We start from the raw sequence: 21,292 nt of genomic DNA, 5'->3' as shown, positions 1-21,292 counted from the left end.
CAAAAAATACTAATGCTTGCATCCACAACTTGTGGCAGACAGCACATAAAAGTTGAACAAAAAAATATCAATTTTGAGTTTTCTTTTTCTGATCAAAATAATTAAGAAAGAAAACCATCTATGTATATATAGAATCTTGTAGCTTTTCTTTTACTATTTGGCGATCAAATATCCTTTGTTAAACAATACGTAGTTGTTTGTATAACAGCAATAATACTCAAATACGCAACATATTGCCCGTTTATAACATACATGTACGTAAAAAAAATTATTCTTGAAGAAACTGAGTAAGTTAATGTGTATGTATATATATATATATATATAAATTTTGAAGAAACTGTAAACATGAACATATGTAAAAGTATTCTGACATAGTGACTCTTTGATCATACGTAAAAAAATGCTTAATTAGTGTTGATTGTATTAATTTGATGAGTGTCAGATACACAGTTTTCTGACATAGGACCCATGACTTCTCAAGACAATATTATTCCATTTTGATGTAAGTAATGGCATATTAACTTTACTATTCACCATTACATCGTCAACACTGACAGGATGAGCTGAAAAACCCTTTAAGTTGAGATAATGCATTATCTTGGTTAGGTCAAGTCCTAGCTATTTTTGTTTGATTGATACAACTTGCATTAAGTTACGTGCTTTCTGTTTTTCTGCAGGCACGTGCATAGTATAAATACATTAAAACATGGCCATCTATGCATATATTAGGCACAACAATTTGAATTGGAACATTTTAGTACTGAAAAAGATAGAACAATAGACTTGAGTGGGATAGTGTCAGTGTGCTCTTACACATCAGTTACGTCTTAAGAATAGAATATAAGTCTACCAGCTTATAGAAAGTTAATGGACTCAAGCCCTCCTTTTTTCACTGCAATTAAAAATATTTTTTATTTTATATCAAATTGAGGCATCCAACACTTGTCCTCTTTTATAAATGCAGGGTTACTTCTCTAGCTCTAACAAAGTTTTTGTGTGGCATAAGGCATTTGATTAAAGCCTTAGTCACTGATCTTGGTCTAACAATATTTTCCAGAACCCTTGCTGATTTAAGAGATACACAGCATTAGTGTCAAGAAGATGGCTCGTGGCAAGGAAGCGACAAAAGAAGTAGAATGGAGGATCAAGGTAGAAGAAGATGACACATTGAAGAGCAAGGTGGTTGGTTGCATGTGGGCAGTTACAGCAGGTTTGGCTTTGAAGCTGTGCAAGTTTGTGAAGAAAGCATGGGAGTTGGGTGTGAATGACCCAAGAAAATTCATCCATTGCTTGAAAGTAGGGATGGCTCTTTCAGCTGTCTCTCTCTTCTACTATTGGAAGCCTTTGTATGATGGCGTTGGAGGAAATGCTATGTGGGCTGTCATGACTGTGGTTGTAGTGTTTGAATACACAGCCGGTAGGTACAAATTTATCTGTAACACTTCTTATGACATATATTTCCTTCGTGATATGTAAGCAGTGAGAATCAAATTGCAGGTGCAACGATATATAAAACTGTTAACCGAATGTGTGGAACTTCCCTTGCTGGATTTCTAGGCATTGGTGTACATTGGGTAGCTAGTAGAGCAGGAGAACAATTTGAACCAATAATTGTAGGAGTCTCTCTCTTTCTTTTAGGTATATTCATCAACAAAATAAAGTTTTATGTGCATACATACACAATTAATATTGAATGTGTTACACACTTGATGGTAGCTAATTAATTTCCGTGTGCTTGTTCAGCTTCAGCAGCAACATTCTCCAGATTCATCCCTACCATAAAGGCTCGTTTTGATTATGGTGCTATGATATTCATCCTCACTTTCTGCTTGGTGTCAATATCGGGTTATCGGGTTGATGAATTGCTGGTTATGGCACAGTACAGGATGTTCACCATTATAATTGGCAGCATATTGTGCATAATTGTTAGCCTCGTCATTCGCCCCATCTGGGCTGGTTTTGAGCTCTTTGTTTTAGTCACGGGGAACCTCGACAAACTCGCCAACTCCTTACAATGTCAGTTCTCAATCTTGACTTGCATATTACAATCATGTTATTTTCTTCCACTCACAGAGAATAGAAATTCTTAAAATTTCCCAGTCCCATGAATAATGTATAATTGTGTCGCATGTGTTCCAGGTTGTGTGGCTCAGTACTTTGATGGCAGTGAAACCCCGGATGAAGACAGTGATAAACAGTTGCTAGGCTACAAGTGTGTGCTAAGTTCCAAAGCAACAGAAGAATCTATGGTATACATATACTTGTAACTCTGACTTTTTTCTTTGTAAATTTTTTTATTTATTTTACTTAGATAGTTTTTACATACATGAATAAAAAGAGGTGCAAAGCTTTAAATTACCCTGGTATCTATAGTGTGACTAAACAATAATGGTTACTGTAGGCAAACTTGGCTAGATGGGAGCCTACTCATGGTCGCTTCAACTTTCGTCACCCATGGAGGCAATATGTTAAAATTGGAGCATCAATGCGTAGTTGTGCTTCTTGCTTAGATGCTCTTATTGGATGCATAAACTCAGACAACAAGGTAATATATACCTAAATATCTACGAGTAATGTCTTGTTATTTTTCATTTTCTTCTGTCTTTTGCATTCCTTTATTTATACTATTTTCTTAACAGTAGTGTATGTAATTTATATCTATCAAATCTTCGGAAAAATCTCAAGGAAACCATTCAATTGCAAATCTGGTTTTTTCATATGTAATTGATGTGGTAACCATGTTAATTAACTCAGATTGCTATATGAGTATATACTATTAAAAAATTTGATACATTTACACGAGCTTCATTAGTTTACTTGATTAATTTGAGCAGGCTTCGGATGAAATGAAGAAGAACATGAGAAGCATCTCCTTGAAAGTGGGTGCAGACTGTGCGAGTGTCATAAGAGAGGTAGCAAATACAATGAGGAAGATGAGAAAATCCTCAAAACTTGATATTCGGGTTACAGAGATGAATAGTGCTGCACAAGAGCTTCGAAGTTTATTAAGTTGTTACCCAAACTTGGTTCATAATGCAAAACGCAGTACACAAACAGAAACAGCTCCATCTGATATTCCTCTACCTGCAAAAGTAGAAATCTCACTTATGCAAATTGTTCAAGTTGTAACAGTAGCTTCTTTGCTTATTGAAATTGTTGCACGAGTGGAAGGCATTGTTGAAGCTGTTGAAGAACTATCAGATTTAGCTAATTTCCAACCAGAAATGTGTGTGAAATCCAAACAACATTCACCGGACAGCAAGATCTCCCCAGACCAACAGAATGATGAGGAAACCGAGAGAACACTCCAAATGGTGTGAAGACACATGACGCCATTTGCACATTCTTTGATCCATGAATATATATGAATAGTGTATATGAGATCAGAGACCTAGTCAACACGTGTAAATTTACCCTTCAAAATCCAAATCTACCCTCCTTGTAATTTTGTTTGTCAATCATACATGTGTTCCTAACCATTATGGACCCGGATTTGTATTATATGTTCTTGTTTAATAAGCAATGCCACTTTTATAAGCATCGTTCACAAATCACAAATATCAAAACATTTGCTACGTACGTCAAGATGTTGCATGCAGTGTGTGAAGAGGGATTAGATTCATCAAATTATATCATAAGAAAAAACATAAACTAAAGTCAAAATGATACCATTATTCTCCACATTCTAGCATTTTTGTTTTACCAATTTAGACTTTAACACCTTTTTTAATTTTTTGAATTTATTAATGTTTAATTATATTACATCAATTTTTTTTTCAGAAAAAAATGATTGAATATATACACACACCTATATACAAGAGACACTAAGGATGTCTTGACCTATTAGTTTGAAAAAGTAAGTTTTGGAGAGAGGAGAGAGGAGAGAGAGCGTGTTTGGTAGTTTCTTGTGGCACATAACGTGCATGCTCCGGTGAAGGAGGGGAGTGATGGCGGATACCTCTTTTTTCTTCACAAACTTTCCTGAACATTTTATGGAGAGAGATCTTTGGAAGGTCTTTCAAAGGTGGGGAAGGGTTCTGGACGTGTTTGTTTCAAGAAAACTCAATGCAAGGAATCAGAAGTTTGGTTTTGTAAGGTTTCAGGGAGTGAATGATGTTCATTCTCTGGAAAGAGAGTTGGATGCAATTTGGATTGGCACCTGGAAGCTGCAGGTGAACCTTCCCAAGTATCAGAGGAAGGATGGACCAAGGAAGCAGAGGAATGAAGGGTTTAGACTCGGGTGGAATCCAAAGCCGAGCACAACGCATCCTAGGGAAGTGGGGAGCATGAAGGGAAAGCAGACGAAACATTTTTCATTCGCTCAAGTCGTTTCTGAGGGCGTAGCCAAGAACGAAACTAGTGAGAAGGTAAGCAGTTCTGTAGGGGACGAGTTAGTTTATCAGATTACAGTGGAGGTAGATCAGGAGTCGTGGCTAGAAGGAAGCTTTGTTGGATGTTTCAAGGAGATTCCTCGCCTGCAAACGATTAAGGAGAGCTTTGTGATGGGAGGTTTTAGCTTAGTCAAACTGAGATATCTTGGAGGAAGATTTGTTCTGCTTTCATGTGATGAAGGAGGGAGTTTGCGAAAGATCTTAGCAGATAATAGATCTTGGTTCGATGAAGTCTTCCCGACGGTTACGCCTTGGGATGGTTCGTTCGTTCCGAAAGAACGTTGTGCATGGATACGCTGCAGAGGGATCCCGTTACAGTTCTGGTGCAACCAGAGCTTTTCCAAAGTAGGGGCTGTGGTGGGGGAGGTGTTGGAGATTGACGAAGCAACGGAGAAAAGAGAAACAATGGAGTTTGCTCGCTTTAGAGTTAAAACAATGGTAAGCACCGCAGTCAACGTGGAGAAGGAGTTGTGCATCAATGGTTGTTCGTGCAAGGTCACCTTCGTGGAGGAGGTGAGTTTCCCGGAGATGTATCTTGGCAAATGGGATGGCGGTACTTATGAGGTTGATACTGAAGCAAGCTCCGATGAAGGAAGTCTAGGGGCTAGCTTATGCGATTCTGTGGGGTCGGAGGACGGGGCTGCCGGAGAAGGAGGAGCGGGCGCCGCTGGGGAAGGAAGGATGGGGTTTGAAGACACCGTCCAGGGCAAGTTGGTTTTGGAGTGCCTTGGGAAGGAGCGCCAGCTGCACGAGGGAGTGGCTCAAGTTTAATTAAGAGGGTCATTGAATGTGCACGATTCCCTTAGTCAGTCTAAGAAAGAGAAAGCGGAATCATTGATTGAGCACGGCTCTTTTAGTTATGCTAAGAAAGAGAAAGTGGAATCATCTTTAAATGATGTGGCAGACATTTCCAAGGAGACCAAGTCAGCAGCTGAAAAGGCAACAAGTGTTTCTGATGCAGGTGTGATTAAATGCAATAAGAATACTCCAATGGGGAGTGACTCCGAAAGGGTAGGAGCGCAGTTTCATGAAGATGGTGTGCAAGGAGTTTATGACCGTGGGCTCTCTTCACCCTTAAAGGTAAACTCACCTTTGAAGGGGTGCTTGGATAGCAGTGCATTGAGTGGGAGTGAAGAGGCGCGGGTTTTTCAAAGTGCACTTCCGAGTTCTTTGAGAAATAGAGGGGAGTTGAATACGTGCTCCCAGGAAGGCGGTTACGAGGGTGTTGTAGATGGATGTGATTCGATACAAACAAGTTTTGTGAGTAGGGTTGAAGATTCCTTAGGTACAAGACCTTCTTTGGATGAAGTGGAACAGTCTGGGGTCAGGGTGGTTGAAGAAGGAGATGTTGGGTGCCTGAGAACACTTGTAAATGTTCATCCAAAGATTTCAGTAATCCACGGACTGTTAGATAACAGAGATTTTGATATGTTAGATGAAATGGAGGAGGCAAGGGGGCTCGAGGTCCCAGCCTCGGGAGAGTGTGGGAGAGCTTGTCCCCCCGGAAGTTTGTCAGCAGGGTTGGGGGCGGGCTTGGAAGGTGGGGGAAATAATGTTTTTTTGAAGGGTAGGTCGGCGGGCTGGGCTGGTGAAGTAGAAGAAAAACATCCCTCAGTGGATCAAGTTTTTTTTGGTTCATCAAACAGGCAGTTCGTCGAATTCTTTATTCACTTCTAACAGTGCCATTGAGAATTGTAACCGGATTTTCTGGGTGAAGACTGATAAGAACGTGGCTACAAGAGTCTGGGGAGTAGGGAAAGAAGCAGGGTTTTCGTTCCCTGGACGTGAAGGCGTAGTGGTAAAGGACATTTATTCGTTATCTAATCAAGGCGGAGTGACTACGAGGAGAATGTGGAAAGAAAGGAGTAAGTTTGTCAATGAAGATTCTTAGTCTGAATATCAGAGGGGTAGGAGGGGCGGTAAAAAGGAATTACGTCAGGGATTTGATCAGCAGGGAGCAGGTGGACATGCTGTGCTTACAAGAGACGAAGTGTTCGGATTTTAGTAGGGAAAAGGTGTGCCTCCTTTGGGGAACCAATGAGGTGGAATGGGTGAAAAACAAAGCGGTTAACAGTGCAGGCGGGGTAATTACGATGTGGAACAACAAGGCGTTTCAGTTGTTCAGTTTTGTGAATGGTAGGAACTTTTCAGTGTTAGAAGGGGTTTGGAAGAGGGGCATGGGGACCCAAGTTACTATTGTAAATATCTATTGTTCTGGTTCTCTACGGGAAAAGAGAGAGATGTGGAATAAGATCAGCGGTCTCAGACAGGGTCAATTAACAAAGGCTTGGTGCATCATTGGAGATTTCAATTCTATAAGAAGGCAGGAGGAAAGGAAGAGCTTGGTTTCGTCTTCTGATTATTCTAGAGAAATAAAGGGCTTCAACGATTTCATTGATAGCTCAGAGTTGGTAGATATTCCGTTGGTGGGCAGGAAGTTTACTTGGTTCAAGCCCAATGGTCTGGTAAAAAGCAGATTGACAGGGTGTTGGTCTCTAAGGAGTGGTTGGAGCATTGGCCAAACAGTCAACAACTGGTCCTAAATAGATCAATATCGATCATTGTGCAATTATTTTGAAGGAAGTCTCAGTGGACTGGGGTCCGAAGCCTTTTAGATGTTTGGATGTGTGGTTGAAGGATAGTAGGTTTAAGAAGTTCGTGAGTTCGAGTTGGTCTGCTTACAAGGTGTCAGGAGGGGGGATTTTTGTGTTTAAAGAAAAGTTGAAAAAGCTAAAAGCAGACTTAAAGGTGTGGAACAGGGATGTCTTCGGAGACGTGAATCAGGCTAGTAAGGAAATCCAGGAAATGTTAGATGAATTAGACTCTCGGGATGATGAGGACGGGTTAGTGGAGTCAGAAAGGGATGAAAGAAAGTCTCTCTTTGCTAAACTTTCTGAGACTAAGTCCAAACAAGAGGCGATTTTATTTCAGAAAGCACGACAGAGTTGGTTAAAGCAGGGGGATCTCAATACAAAGTTCTTTCATTCAGTGGTAAAATGGAGGAGGGCAAGGAACCAATTACATGGAGTTTTCGACAATAAAAAATGGTGTGATAATAAGGAGGAGGTAAAGGCTAAGGTTTGTAAGTTTTTTGAAGAAAGGTTCGCCAGGAACGATGCGTGTCAGGTCAGAATGAATAAGGTTAGTTTCAATACCATTTCGGAGGCGGACAATGATTGGTTAGTAAGAGATTTCTCTAAAGAAGAGGTTAGAGCTGCGATCTGGGGGTGTGATAGTTCAAAAAGTCCAGGCCCCGACGGGTTTAACTTTGGTTTTATAAAATATTGTTGGGACATTTTGAAGAAGGATGTGATGTCGGCAGCAAAAGATTTTGCTGGTTTTGGATGTTGGCCAAAAGGATCAAATGTGTCGTTTATTTGCTTGATACCAAAAGTTGAAAATCCTCAACAGCTGGGAGAGTTTAGACCTATTTCTCTAGTAGGTTGTTTGTACAAAATCATATCTAAGGCGCTTTCCTTGCGTTTAAAAAAGGTGATTGGAAAAATTATTGATATACGACAGTCGGCTTTTATTGAAGGAAGAGGTATGTTGGATAGTGTGCCTATTGCAAATGAGGTTATTGAGGATTACAAGAGAAAGGGAAATCGTTGTATATTTTTTAAAGTAGACTATGAGAAGGCTTATGATTCTGTGAATTGGGATTTTTTATATTACATGCTAAGGAGGTTAGGATTCTGTGATCGCTGGATTCGGTGGATAAAGGGATGCTTGGAGTCAGCTTCGGTGTCTGTCTTGGTTAACGGGAGTCCAACTAAAGAGTTCTTTCCTAGAAAGGGTCTTCGTCAGGGCGACCCGCTTGCCCCTTTTCTCTTTCTTATTGTGGCAGAAGGGTTAGAAGGAGTGACAAGGGTAGCAGAAGAGAAGAAGTTGATTGACAGTTTGGAGGTCGGAAATGATAAAGTAAAGGTAAATATGTTACAATACGCGGACGACACCTTGTTCTTTTGTGAAGCAAATACCAAAAGCGTTTTTAATATCAAGGCGATTTTGCAGTGTTTCGAGCTCTCTTCTGGGTTAAGGGTTAAGTTTGCGAAGAGTAGGATCGGAGGAACGGGGATGGACCAGGTCATACTTCAGCGTTTCGCAGCGATTCTTAACTGTGGTACGATGGTTTCTCCTTTCATTTATTTGGGTTTGCCAGTTGGAGGAAGTCATAAGCGCGGTGCTTTTTGGAACGGAGTGATTGAGAAAGTGCAGGCCAGATTAAGCAGGTGGAAGGGAAGAATTTTGTCGATGGCTGGGAGGATTTGTCTGATAAGGTCTGTGCTTTCTGCTATTCCGTTATTCTTTATGTCGTTATTCAAATTGCCTTCTGGGGTGGAAAGGAAGTTGATCAAGATTCAAAGGGATTTTCTCTGGGGATGGGGGGCAGACGGAAGGAAGATTGTTTGGGCTTCCTGGAACTTGGTTTGTAAGCCTCGTGAGTTCCGGGGGCTTGGAATCATACATCCAAAGCAGTTCAACTTGGCTTTGTTGGGGAAGTGGATTTGGAGATTGGGTTCGGTTGAGGTAGGCCTTTGGAAGGAAGTCCTTTTTTCTAAGTACGGCGGTTGGAGAGGTTTGGGAGAGGAAGGTAAAGGTAGAAATTGCTCTCTTTGGTGGAAAGATCTGAAGGAAGTTTGGTCTTCAGAGGGTTGAGGGAGAAGTTTCGAAGACAATTTTGAGTGGAAAGTAGGCGATGGGAAGGATATCTTTTTCTGGAAGGATAGATTGTTGAAGGGGGAGGCGCTGAAGAGTGTATATCCTAGACTTTTCTCCATCAGCTCTAACAAAGACTCAAATTTGCAGGAGGTGGGGTCTTGGACTAACGGAAGATGGGTTTGGCAGCTCGATTGGAGGAGGTCGTTTTTCGAATGGGAGAATCCGATGGCGGATCAGTTGAGCCAGCTCCTGCTTGGGGTTGAGGTTGTCCCAGGTGAGGTTGATAAATGGATTTGGAAGGTTGGGGGTCTCCAATTTTTTACAGTCAGCTCTGCGTATAACCTTATTAGGAAGGATAATGAGGTGGTTTCTTCGCCGGTTTTCCGTAAGTTATGGGGGTCCAAGGCAATTCCTTCAGCAGGGCTTTTGGCTTGGAGGGTGTTGGAAAACAAGCTTGCTACTAGGGTTAATCTTAGTAGAAGAGGGGTGCAGTTAGAAAGTTTGTGGTGCGTATTTTGCAGGAAAGAGGAAGAGTCTGGTAGTCACTTGTTCTTTGGATGCAGTTTTGCTTGGCGAGTTTGGTGTTTATTGATGGCAAATTCATGAAGTTCTTCTTGAATCATGTAAGAGATGGTGCGGAAGCCATGGATGTGTGTGTGCAAGATCCTCCTAAGAGTGATGTTGATCTTGAAGGTGCATGGTGTGTATGAACATTGGGAGGTTCGGCCAGCCCAAGAAAAGGTGAAGGATGTGAAGTTTAGAGCCTAGAATTCTAGGGAGAAGCAAAGCTTGGCACAAAATGGCACCATAACTTTACTCACAATAAACTTGAAAATACAAGGTGTAGGCTCCTCTTTTTATAGGCTAAAGAGGACCATAATGCAACCCTAATGCTAATCAAAACGAAATGCAAATTTACATCACATGGAGCACATGGCCATGTGGAGAATCCTTCTAGAAAGTGACCAAATCTTTAGCAAATCTAGGTCAAGTCTCATGGAATCAAGTTTATGCTATTTACACCACAACTAATACTAAGCTACCCCTAATGGGCCTTCATGTAGCATAAACAAATCTGCATGGATTCGCTTGGCCATGGGCTTAGCAATTTGGTCCTAGACGCTCCTTTCATTGGCCTAGACGCTCTCCACCTTGAGCTAGACGCTCCTCCCCTTTGGCCTAGACGCTCCTCCCTTAGCCCTAGACGTTCTTGACTTGGCTCTTGCCTTTCATGGAAGGGTGTTCTTGGACCTCTTCCATCATCCCCTCCCTCTTGAAAAGGATTTGTCCTCAACTCCAATGCTTTTTGCTTCCTAGGGGAATGATTGTGGCTGGATGGTGTCCATCATCTCCTCCTTCTTGAGAAGATCTATCCTCAGATCTACAGACTTGATCTCGAATAGCAACCTTTTGCTTCGCCAAAGCTTGTCCTCCTGGATCAAACGTCCACCTATAGAAATAATCAAATAAGGCATAAGTGTTAGTTTGCAAATTAATTTTACTAGGTTGCCATTTTTGTTTTTCTTTTGGTTTTGGCAACCTTGGACAAAGTTTCTCTTTTATTGGTTGTGTGTGGTCTCTAATCATCTTATGTATTTTAAAATGTTCATTTGTGGTTACTTTCTCTTTAGGCATAAATCCTATAGGAGATGGTAACAACTTAAAAGGAGAAAGATGATTTAGGCCACTCATAACTTTAAAAGTAGAAAAATAAGTAGTTTTGTGAACTACTTTATGGTATGTTTGCTCATCTCTAGAGTTGTGTGTGCACTTTATGATTATACTAGGCATATTAGAAAGAGCTAGATTTTCAAATGTATTTTGACCATGCGTTTGAGGATGATAAGAATTTAAAGTGTGCAACTTAGTTGCAAGTTTTCCAAAGGAAATCCTCAAATCATGATTTGCGAAATTTGAAGCTCTATTCAACACTATGCTTGAGGATAAACCATGAAGATGTAGCACTTCTCTAGAGAAGAGTTTATCCATAACCATGAAAATTGAATCAAAACCTTTTGTTGTCCTAAGGAGTTTTAATATGAAATTTGTATCTTCCCAAAGATCATTTGCAAAAGGTGAAGGAGTATAGAGTTCATGAGACATTGCCTTGGGTGTAGTTTGAAAACAAGAATTGTACCTAAGGTAATGTCTTTGAACTTCTTTTCTCATGGGGGACAAAAGTTTTCCTTTTAAAAGCTCTAGAGTTTTATCAACTCTAATTTGTCCCATGAGTTCTCCTTCATGAAGACTTTCTCTCTTATGTGTAAGGATAGTCTCGTTGTGACAACCATTGTTTGTAAGGATTTGTACACTTTGCAATGGTTGTCTCAATAAGACATGACAAGTTTCTTTAGGCCCTACTTCACATAAAAATTTGTTTTTGTAGATGCTTATAAAAAACTTGACATTCACTTGGTGATATCCTAGCACATATGAGAAATAATCTATTTCATTTTTATCTATGCAAGCTTCTTTTAAAGACTCTTCTTTTTCACTTAGGCTTGCAAGTGTTCCTTTACAAAAGGTAAGGCTTTGAGGTTTTTCAACAAGACACATATTTTCAAAGGTATTTTTAAATCTTTGGTCTTGTTGAATGACCTTGTGGGAAGAAACACTCTTTTCCCACGCCTTTTGTTCTTCAAGGGTCTTCTCATGCTTTTCTTTTTCTTAAGCTTCCCTTTCGACTTCCTCTCTCTTCTTTTGTATTTTTCTTTCCTTTCTTTCTTTATGGGAAGCAAACAATTTTTCTACCCTCATTTCCCAATCTAGGCAAGCTTCTATATTTTCTTTTCCATGGAAATGTGGTTGGTCTACCCTAACCTCTCTTGTGTTTTCTTGTTCTTTTCTATCTCTTCTATGTCTTTTAGGGGATGCTTGATAATAATCATTTACTCTAATGCTTCCCTCCCCAAAAGAATCATGATCTTTAGAGATATATGCATGAGAAGGTAATTTTTTTAGAATGTGAGACTTCTCATCCTTTGCTTTAGTCAAAATATTAAGTTTAGTCTCACTCTCCAATTGTCTATATGCAATTGATTGCACAGTTTGTGAAACTTCTTTCAAAAGAGTTTTTAAAGATTTTAATTCACTTCCAATAGACTTTGTAGAATGAGAAGAAGATATGGCTAAAGCTTTGTGTATACAAGTATTTTACCTTGAGAAAATTTAGGAAAGTCAAAGAAGGTAGTTTTCCAGGTAAGGGAGGTGAGTCACAAAGGACTACTTAAATACCAAGCCTTTGCCTTAGCCAAAAACTATCCCTCAATGTCTTCACACAAAGCTTTCTCTTAGTAAATCACTTAGAACACAATTAAGTTGAGAAATCAAATGCAAGAAAACAATGCAAGCTAACTAATTAACAAAGCTAGACGAATTAACAAAGCTTAAACAAGACAACCACACATGCAAAGCGTAACTAATTAAGCAAGTAATGTAATTAAAAACAATTAACAATTGCTAATTAAAAACTCTACACTAGTCGGCCTTAGGTGAGGCTTCTTGGACACTTGGAGCCCTTGAAGACACACTCACCGTCTAATCACGTAATTAAAGAAGTAATTAACACAAACTAAGTTGCCAAGAAATTAAGATAACTCCCTTTGTTGATCCTCTTTTTGCTATTGGCACTTCCTTGGTTGTCTTTGCTTGTTGGGCCCTCCAAGTGTTTGTGGTGTTTTGAGAAGTGTTTGATTCTGCCTTTGTCTTTGTTCCCCTTAGAATGAAGGTCTTAATTCTCCAATTCCAGCACCTATCAAGAAGACTAGACCTTACCCAAGTCAAATTTCCACTCAATTAAGCACCAAAAGAGAATAAATTCCAGCACCAAATTTAGAGGCCAAAGAATAAAAGCAAGAAACAATTTAATTGAAGAAAACAGTACCACACAAATGGAGTTAGATTGTGACAACTAGAAAGAGTTCCAAAAATATTAGACAAGCAAATAAAGGTACTCAAATAAAGGTAGGCACACAAAAGAATCCTAAGAATAGCACTAGAATTAGATTACAAAATAAAAAACAGCACCACTGGAAAATTGTTGTGGGCCAGAGAACGTGTTTTTCCAAAATTTATTTTGAGTTGCCCTTTTGGAATTTGCCTCTGAAAATTGATATGCATAATATTCAACATCTTAACTAAAATCTGGATTTGGAATCACTCCAAACGCATGAGCCATTTTCTTTTAATAATATTTTCAATTTCAATGTTCAGTTACGCCAACTGTAGCGCCCAGATTTGCACACTGATTTTAAAATATTTATCATTTTTTTTCTATTGACTCTTTTGAGCTGATTATTTTTTTGTCTTTTCTGTAACAGCCTAATATTGCATATTCCAGAGAATCAAAAATTTCCTATGAGTGAAAATAATTTTCTGGAACAAAACAGCCAGCACAGAGAATGTAAAACAGGAGATTCTGGAAAAAAACTGGAAACAAAAACAGCAAGAGACAAAAATTTAAACACAATGGAGTTTGTGAAATAGAATTTGTGTAGGATCTAAACACAAATATGAACTCAAACTAAAAATAAAAGGCACCAAAAGATCAATATCGCAGCAGTTTCAAAGTAAGCAAAAATACCCAAAATCAAGAAACAATCAAGCCAAACAAAGGACTACTATGAATTGATGACATTGTGGATGAACATGACTTGACAAAACATATATGGATTCAGAAATTAAGAGACTCAAGAGCATAATATGAACCAAAATAAAAGTGCAATAAAGACTCAAAAACCTAAAATAAAAACAGCAACTCAAAGGTGTATGGAATCCTATCACAAATTGCACAAGGATTGTTCAAGATCAATTGAACAAAGTGCACCGGTTGGATCTTCCAAATAGCACACCAAAACAAATTAAAATTTAAAAAACAGCAATACAATTATGGAAACAAGATGAACAACATGAAATAAAGAAGAACTAAAAATGAAAAGACCAAGAACAACTCATCTTTGAAGAACCTATGCTCATGATACCAAATGATGGCAAATTCATGAAGTTCTTCTTGAATCATGTAAGAGATGGTGCGGAAGCCATGGATGTGTGTGTGCAAGATCCTCCTAAGAGTGATGTTGATCTTGAAGGTGCATGGTGTGTATGAACATTGGGAGGTTCGGCCAGCCCAAGGAAAGGTGAAGGATGTGAAGTTTAGAGCCTAGAATTCTAGGGAGAAGCAAAGCTTGGCACAAAATGGCACCATAACTTTACTCACAATAAACTTGAAAATACAAGGTGTAGGCTCCTCTTTTTATAGGCTAAAGAGGACCATAATGCAACCCTAATGCTAATCAAAATGAAATGCAAATTTACATCACATGGAGCACATGGCCATGTGGAGAATCCTTCTAGAAAGTGACCAAATCTTTAGCAAATCTAGGTCAAGTCTCATGGAATCAAGTTTATGCTATTTACACCACAACTAATACTAAGCTACCCCTAATGGGCCTTCATGTAGCATAAACAAATCTGCATGGATTCGCTTGGCCATGGACTTAGCAATTTGGTCCTAGATGCTCCTTTCATTGGCCTAGACGCTCTCCACCTTGAGCTAGACGCTCCTCCCCTTTGGCCTAGACGCTCCTCCCTTAGCCCTAGACGTTCTTGACTTGGCTCTTGCCTTTCATGGAAGGGTGATCTTGGCCCTCTTCCATCATTTATGCTACAAATGGCTTGGGATTCTGTTTATGTCTCACATTGAGCCGAAGCTGAACTTTGATCAGTTTAGGCTGAGCTTTTCTTCTGAGACGGGTCTGGTAGTTTGGAACACAATCTGGGTAGGGGTGGTTAGTGAAATTTGGAGTCACAGGAATCGCTTAATTTTCAAAGGAGGAGTGGCAGATGTATCTGAAGTTTTTGCATTGGTACAAGTAAAGGTGTGGTCCTGGGTGTCTACAAATTCTCGGTCAGTTTCCTTCTCCTATTCTGATTGAAGATTTGGAATAAAGAAGAATGATTTGAGCTAAAAAGAGAAAGTTGGACAATCCCATAATAGAGAAAAGTGTCGCAAAATCCAATTTTGCAACAGGAGTATCTTGCTCAAGCGAGATATTCTCACTTGAGCGATAATGCTCCAATAACATTTTTGGAAATCACTGCCTTTCTCGCTCAAGCGAGAATGCGTCAGACAAATTGGGCCTCTTTTTATGTTTCATCACTTAGTCCATCAGCGCAACACAGGAAGCCACCTAACCCTAGTAAATTAGGTTAAATATGGGGCTAGAGGGTCAACCCTAAGTGTCATATTGAGAGAAGAACACCATTATGTGAATTGTAACCCAATTGGGAGAATGGAAGGTGCTAGAAGTATGCATGGCTAATTCTACCCTTTGGGATTTTGGGATTGGGAGTAATCTGCTCGAACTCTTATGTATTGAGGTGATATCTTATATATTAAAATATTCAGTTCTTAATTGATTATTGGTATTGTTTTACTTCTAAATTTTTGTGACAAATTGAGAATCTTAAATCTGACTGAGAGGTATTTTTAGGGTTTGGACCTAAACAACAATACTTAACATATTTGAGTGCTAGAGATAAACTTGAAATGTTAATTGCCATTAACGTCTGAATGTGATTCTAAGTTGTTTTTATAAGTACACGAGAGATCGATATTGACTTGCTAATCAAAATATATGAGAGTGAGAGAGATGGAACCTAATCCTTTTTTTTTTCAATTGAAGCAACTAATTCTTTCTATGTTTTCTTATTATCATTACCAACACAATGATTTCATCACTCTTTCTAATTGTTCTGTTTTATATTTTGTTTATTGTTTTACTTTTTGTTTATTTTATTTTGCATATTTGTTTTGTACTAGCCGGACCTCAGACATCGACATCAGAGATCGGCATCAAACATTGATATCAGACATCGGTGGTTTGGTCGCGATAATGGGTCACGTAAGCGGGCCCTACAAATAGTAATTAGTTAACACCTAGATATGAGAAAGACCTAAATCACAAGAGGGTCCATGCATGTGGTGTGTATAGTACATTCAGGTCTAGCACAAGTAAGCATTCCCTATAGGCGCCAAGGCCCATGAGCACTAGGGTTTCCAGGGAATGTTGCATGCATGCCACGTGAATAATTAGGGCACCTACATAACAGATGGCCCTGCAGTGCTGGTACATGAGTTGGTACCCTGACAGCCATACTGTTAAGATTTTGTACTCCAAAAGAGGAAAGTCCTGTGCGGCGGCTGCTCTAAGATTGTGCAACACGCAACAGGATGCCTTGCTAGTAACCCTAATTCCACTTAAGGAAAGATCCTCGTGGGACAGGGAAGTTGACCTAGATACAACCTATAAAAAGGGTGGTAAGAACCCTAGAAAAGGTACGCCGTTTCTAAGACTGAAACTGTTTTACATACTTATTGTTTCTTAGCCCAGTACTGACTTGATTGTTGGAGTGCAATCAACAGGTAGGGCCCCCTCTTTTTCAAACGGAGCTAATCTCCAACACCCAGACGTGAACACAGAAACCATCGTGAGAAGGAGGAACCACCACCTGCCTCTGAAGTCAACAGTGGCTGAGTCAATTGGCGATAACATTTGGCGTCCACCTTGGGAAGGAGAAGCCACCACCTGCCTCTGAAGTCAACAGCGGCTGAGTCAACCGGCAAGAACATTTGGCGCCCACCGTGGGGCTCAATAAAACTAGGTCTCACTCACAATCGTGTTGAGAGCCACCCAGCAACATGAGGAATACGAGACAAGGTGCATCTGCACTAAAAGGAGGGTTTGGCTGCCAGCCACAACCGATTCCAAGATGATTTGGCTACGTTGCGAGCGAACAATGAAGAACTACGTAGGGCCAATGAAGAGCTATGTAGAGATTTACAACGCATGGGGGAGCGTACGGATGATAAGCGAAATCTGCCCATACCAGTTAAGGCTCGCCCCATGCCCTTTTCCCAGGCAATCATGGACACTGTGATACCAACCAGTTTCATGGTTCCAAAAATCACCTTCACAGGTGTAGAAGACCCGGAGGCCCACATCATAGCCTTCCACACTTAGATGATGATCTCGGGAGGCACCAACGCCATGCACTGTAAGCTGTTCATGGGAACATTCTCAGGCACGGCGTTGGACTGGTTCATCAGTCTCCCTGATGGACACATCACCTCATTTGATCAATTCTCAGCATTGTTAAAGGAGCCATCATCAACCAGGATCCCCCTCTTGTCTCTTTCGATCTCTTCGACTTAAAGCAACATCAAGGAGAGCCTTTGAAAAAAAATTTAAACAAGTTTGGGGCCCTGGTGGTGAAGTTACACACCAAGGACAAAGCTATAATGGTTCACGCCTTCGGGCGAGGTGTGCTACTAGGACCTTTCAGTGATTCCTTGATAAGGTGTCGCCCGAAGACGTTTTGCGAGATCCGTCGTCGAGCTGTAGCCCACAACGATCTAGTGGTGATCTCAGTGGTAACGACATGAAGGAGAGTACATAGAGTCCTCGTCGATTAGGGGAGCTCGGTAGATGTGATGTTTTGGTCAACTTTCAATAAGCTCCAGCTGTCGACCAATCAATTGAGACCTTATGACGGTTGCCTATACGGTTTCGCTAGGGACAATGTGGAGGTGTGAGGGCACATAGAGCTAAGGACAACTTTCACAGACGGCACCGCATCACGCACAGTTAACATAAGGTACCTTGTTGTCAATGCCCCTTCAGCTTTCAAAATCCTTTTGGGTAGACCTGCCCTAAACAGAACAAGGGCAGTAGCCTCGACGAGGCATATGAAGATGAAGCTACCCTTCCTTGAGGGAACCGTGATAATAATCAAGTTTGACCAGAAGGCGGCAAAGAAGTGCTATGAGAATAGCCTGAAGAGAAAGAGAGGGGTGTGCACCGTGACCAACCAACCTCCAAGGGAGGAGGGGGTCACCCGAGTAGAGATCGCCCGGGAAGATCCACCCGAACCTGCAGAGGAGGTGCCTGAAGGGGAGATCAGGGGTAAAAAGTTCAAGCTCAGAAAATCTCTAAGTCAAGAAGTGCAAGACCAGATTGTCGAGGTAATAGCACGACACCTGGATGCCTTCGCGTGCTCTGCCTCAGACATGCCTGCCATCGACCCAGATTTCTTGTGCCATCGCCTCACCATGGACCCTCAAGTTCGACCAGTGCGCCAGAGACGAAGAAAGTTTAATGAAGAGAGACAATTGGTCATCAGGCAAGAGACCAAGAAGTAGTTGGATACTGGACACATAAGGGAAATCCAATATCCCGAATGGCTAGCCAACGTGGTATTGGTCAAAAAGGCCAATGGTAAGTGGAGGATGTGCGTCGACTTCACATATTTGAATAAACTTGCCCGAAGGACTCATACCCACTGCCCACTATCGACGCCTTGGTAGACAGCGTGTCAGGCTACAAGTTTCTCAGCTTCCTGGATACTTTCTCTGGATATAACCAGATTCGGATGCATCCTAGGGACGAGTGCAAGATGGAATTCATAACTAAACTCTCCTATTACTGTTATAAGGTGATGCCTTTTGGGCTCAAGAATGCAGGTTCAACCTACCAAAGGTTGATGGATAGAGTGTTCGCTCCCATGATAGGGCGAAACGTCTAGGCGTATGTGGAAGACATGGTGGTCACCTCCCAGGTGAAGGACTAACACATTGCTGATTTGGAGGAGCTATTCACCACGATAGCCTAGTACAGATTGAAGCTAAACCCTGAAAAATGTATGTTTGGGGTAGAGGCAGGAAAATTCTTAGGGTTCCTACTCACTAAGCGTGGGATAGAGGCAAACCCCGAGAAGTGCACTGCGATTATAGCCATGAGAAGTCCGATCTCAATGAAAGAAGTGCAATAGTTGACAGGGAAAATGGCCGCTTTGTCCCGATTTGTATCGGCGGGAGGGGATAGAGGACATCCCTATTTCCAGTGTTTGAAGAGAAACAACAGGTTCGTATGGACCAAGGAGTGTGAAGAATCGTTTCTCAAGTTAAAGGAATACCTAGCCAGCCCCCAAGTACTGTGCAAGCCACTGCTAGGTACCCCCACTCCGTTTGAACTTCGCTATTACAGAGCCGGCGATAAGTTCTGTCCTCGTCCAGGAGCATGATCACGTGCAAAAGCCCATATACTTTGTCAACAAAGTTTTGCATGGGCCTGAGGTGAGATACCAGGCCATAGAAAAGGCAGTCCTAGCGATAGTGTTCTCAACGCAAAGGCTCCACCACTACTTCCAAAGTTTCACTGTTATAGTGATGACAGACCTCCCTATTCGCAAAGTCTTACGAAATCCCGATGTGGCAGGGCGGATGGTGTGTTGGGCGGTTGAGTTATCAGAGTTGGATATACAGTACGAACCAAGAGGAACTATCAAAGGCCATGTTTATGCTAACTTTGTAGTAGAACTATCCTCGACATCCACACATCAAGCATAAGCAGACTTCAGACGGGTCCTCTCCGTGGACGGGTCCTCCAACCAACAGGGTCGCGGGGCTGGCGTCATTTTGGAAGGACCAAATGGGTTGTTGATCGAGCAGGCCCTACGATTTGCCTTCAAGGCTAGTAACAACCAAGCTGAATATGAGGCCTTGATCCCAGGAATGTTACTAGCCAAGGAGATGGGTGCTAAGAGTTTGTTGGCGAAGAGTGATTCCCTGTTAGTAACAGGGCAGGTTACGGGAGAATACCAGGCCAAGGACCCTCAGATGGCCGCATACCTATAGTATGTCAAGATCTTGAAAGAGACTTTTGTGGTGTTCGAACTAGTACACGTCCCTAGAGAGCAGAATGCCTGATCTGACTTTCTAGCAAAGCTCGCCAGTTCAGGCAAGGGGGGCAGATAGAGGACAGTCATACATGAGACCCTGAGGACACCTCAAACCAACACAAATTGTACAACATAAGTCTAGCAAGTAAGCACCTCAGAAGGCGTTAAGAGAAGTCACCGGTAGCTGACCCAAGAAATGTTGAAAACGCCAGAATAAGCGCATACAACTTATCAAGGGAAGAGTCATTGCACGTTTGCCTAGTTGAAGAAGGCGAAACCTGAATGACACCCTACAGACACTACTATGTACTTCATGTGGAAGAACATAGTATGTCGTCTTGGAATCCCAAAGCGCTTGGTGTCCGATAATGGCACCCAGTTTGCAAGACAATAGTTGGGCAAACTGTGCACAAAGCTCGGAATAAAGCAGATGTTTGCATCAGTTGAGCACTCCGAGACGAATGGGCAGGTCGAGTCTGCCAACTGAGTTCTGCTCAGGGGTCTAAAGAGAAGACTGGAAAAAGCCAAGGGAACTTGGGCAGACGAGGTTCCTAGAATTGTGTGGGCCTACAACACCACTCCCTAGTCCACCAACAAGGAAACACCTTTTAGTTTGGTGTATGGATCGGACGAGATGATCCCCGTGGAAATTTATGAGAGTTCACCATGCTCCCAGAACTTCGTGGCTGAAGAATCCAACAAAGAAAGAAAGGTGAAAAATCCCTTGCCTTTATACGCCAAGGTTGAGAATAGTATGGTTCCAAAGAAAGTGAACCTCTCCCTTTCCTTTATACGCCAAGGTCGAGAACAGTATGGTTCCAAAGAAAGTGAACCTCTCCCTTGCCTTTATACGCCAAGGTCGAGAACAGTATGGTTCTAAAGAAAGTAAACCTCTCCCTTGCCTTTATATGCCAAGGTTGAGAACAATATGGTTCCAAAGAAAGTGAACTTCTCCATTGCCTTTATACGCCAAGGTCGAGAACAGTATGGTTCCAAAGAAAGTGAACCTCTCCCTTGCCTTTATACGCCAAGGTCGAGAATAGTATGGTTCCAAAGAAAGTGACCTCTCCCTTGCCTTTATATGCCAAGGTCGAGAATAGTATGGCTCCAAAGAAAGTGAACCTCTCCCTTGCCTTTATACGCCAAGGTCGAGATCAATAAAGTGAACCTCTCCCTTGCCTTTGTAAGTCAAGGTTGAGAACAGTATGGTTCCCAGAAAAAGTGAACCTCTCCCTTGCCTTTATACGCCAAGGTCGAGAACGGTAAGGTTCCAAGTAAAGCGAACCTCTCCCTGGCCTTTACACGCCCAAGCCGAGAATAGCATGGTTCAAAATGAGACATCTCCCTTGTCCTTATGCGCCAAGGTCGAGAACAACGAGTAAACTTATTCCTTGTCTTTGTATGTCAAAGGTAAGACCAGCTAGAGTTCGAGCAAACATCTCCTCAAGCCCTATGTGTCAAAAATCGAGAAAGGTAAAGTTCAAGCGGGTTGGTAAAGGAGC

General features: G+C 41.4%; 2 protein-coding genes across 2 annotated transcripts; both read left to right on the top strand.

Moving 5' to 3' along the window:
* Positions 1 to 514: 514 nt before the first annotated feature.
* Positions 515 to 3,537, top strand: LOC137816959 (aluminum-activated malate transporter 10). Its single transcript, XM_068620152.1, has 6 exons — positions 515 to 1,417; positions 1,498 to 1,638; positions 1,744 to 2,016; positions 2,140 to 2,249; positions 2,402 to 2,545; positions 2,835 to 3,537. Exons 1-6 carry the CDS (start codon positions 1,102 to 1,104, stop codon positions 3,318 to 3,320), a joined length of 1,470 nt encoding a protein of 489 aa, XP_068476253.1. The 5' UTR covers positions 515 to 1,101; the 3' UTR covers positions 3,321 to 3,537.
* Positions 3,538 to 9,278: 5,741 nt separating this feature from the next.
* Positions 9,279 to 9,659, top strand: LOC137816977 (uncharacterized). The gene has a single exon (XM_068620170.1). It carries the CDS (start codon positions 9,279 to 9,281, stop codon positions 9,657 to 9,659), a length of 381 nt encoding a protein of 126 aa, XP_068476271.1.
* Positions 9,660 to 21,292: the final 11,633 nt, after the last annotated feature.

This window comes from Phaseolus vulgaris, unplaced genomic scaffold (genome assembly GCF_000499845.2).
Source record: "Phaseolus vulgaris cultivar G19833 unplaced genomic scaffold, P. vulgaris v2.0 scaffold_14, whole genome shotgun sequence".
Lineage (NCBI taxonomy): Eukaryota > Viridiplantae > Streptophyta > Magnoliopsida > Fabales > Fabaceae > Phaseolus > Phaseolus vulgaris.
This window is presented reverse-complemented; position numbering and strand designations above follow the sequence as displayed.

What these genes read in the sequence shown, in the direction of transcription:
- LOC137816959 (XM_068620152.1), top strand. Translation starts at nt 1,102, where the DNA reads ATGGCTCGTGGCAAGGAAGCGACAAAAGAAGTAGAATGGAGGATCAAG. An exon ending in AGTCTCTCTCTTTCTTTTAG is followed by an intron (nt 1,639 to 1,743) that starts GTATATTCATCA and finishes GTGCTTGTTCAG; the next exon opens with CTTCAGCAGCAACATTCTCC. An exon ending in AAGCAACAGAAGAATCTATG is followed by an intron (nt 2,250 to 2,401) that starts GTATACATATAC and finishes TGGTTACTGTAG; the next exon opens with GCAAACTTGGCTAGATGGGA.
- LOC137816977 (XM_068620170.1), top strand. Translation starts at nt 9,279, where the DNA reads ATGGCGGATCAGTTGAGCCAGCTCCTGCTTGGGGTTGAGGTTGTCCCA.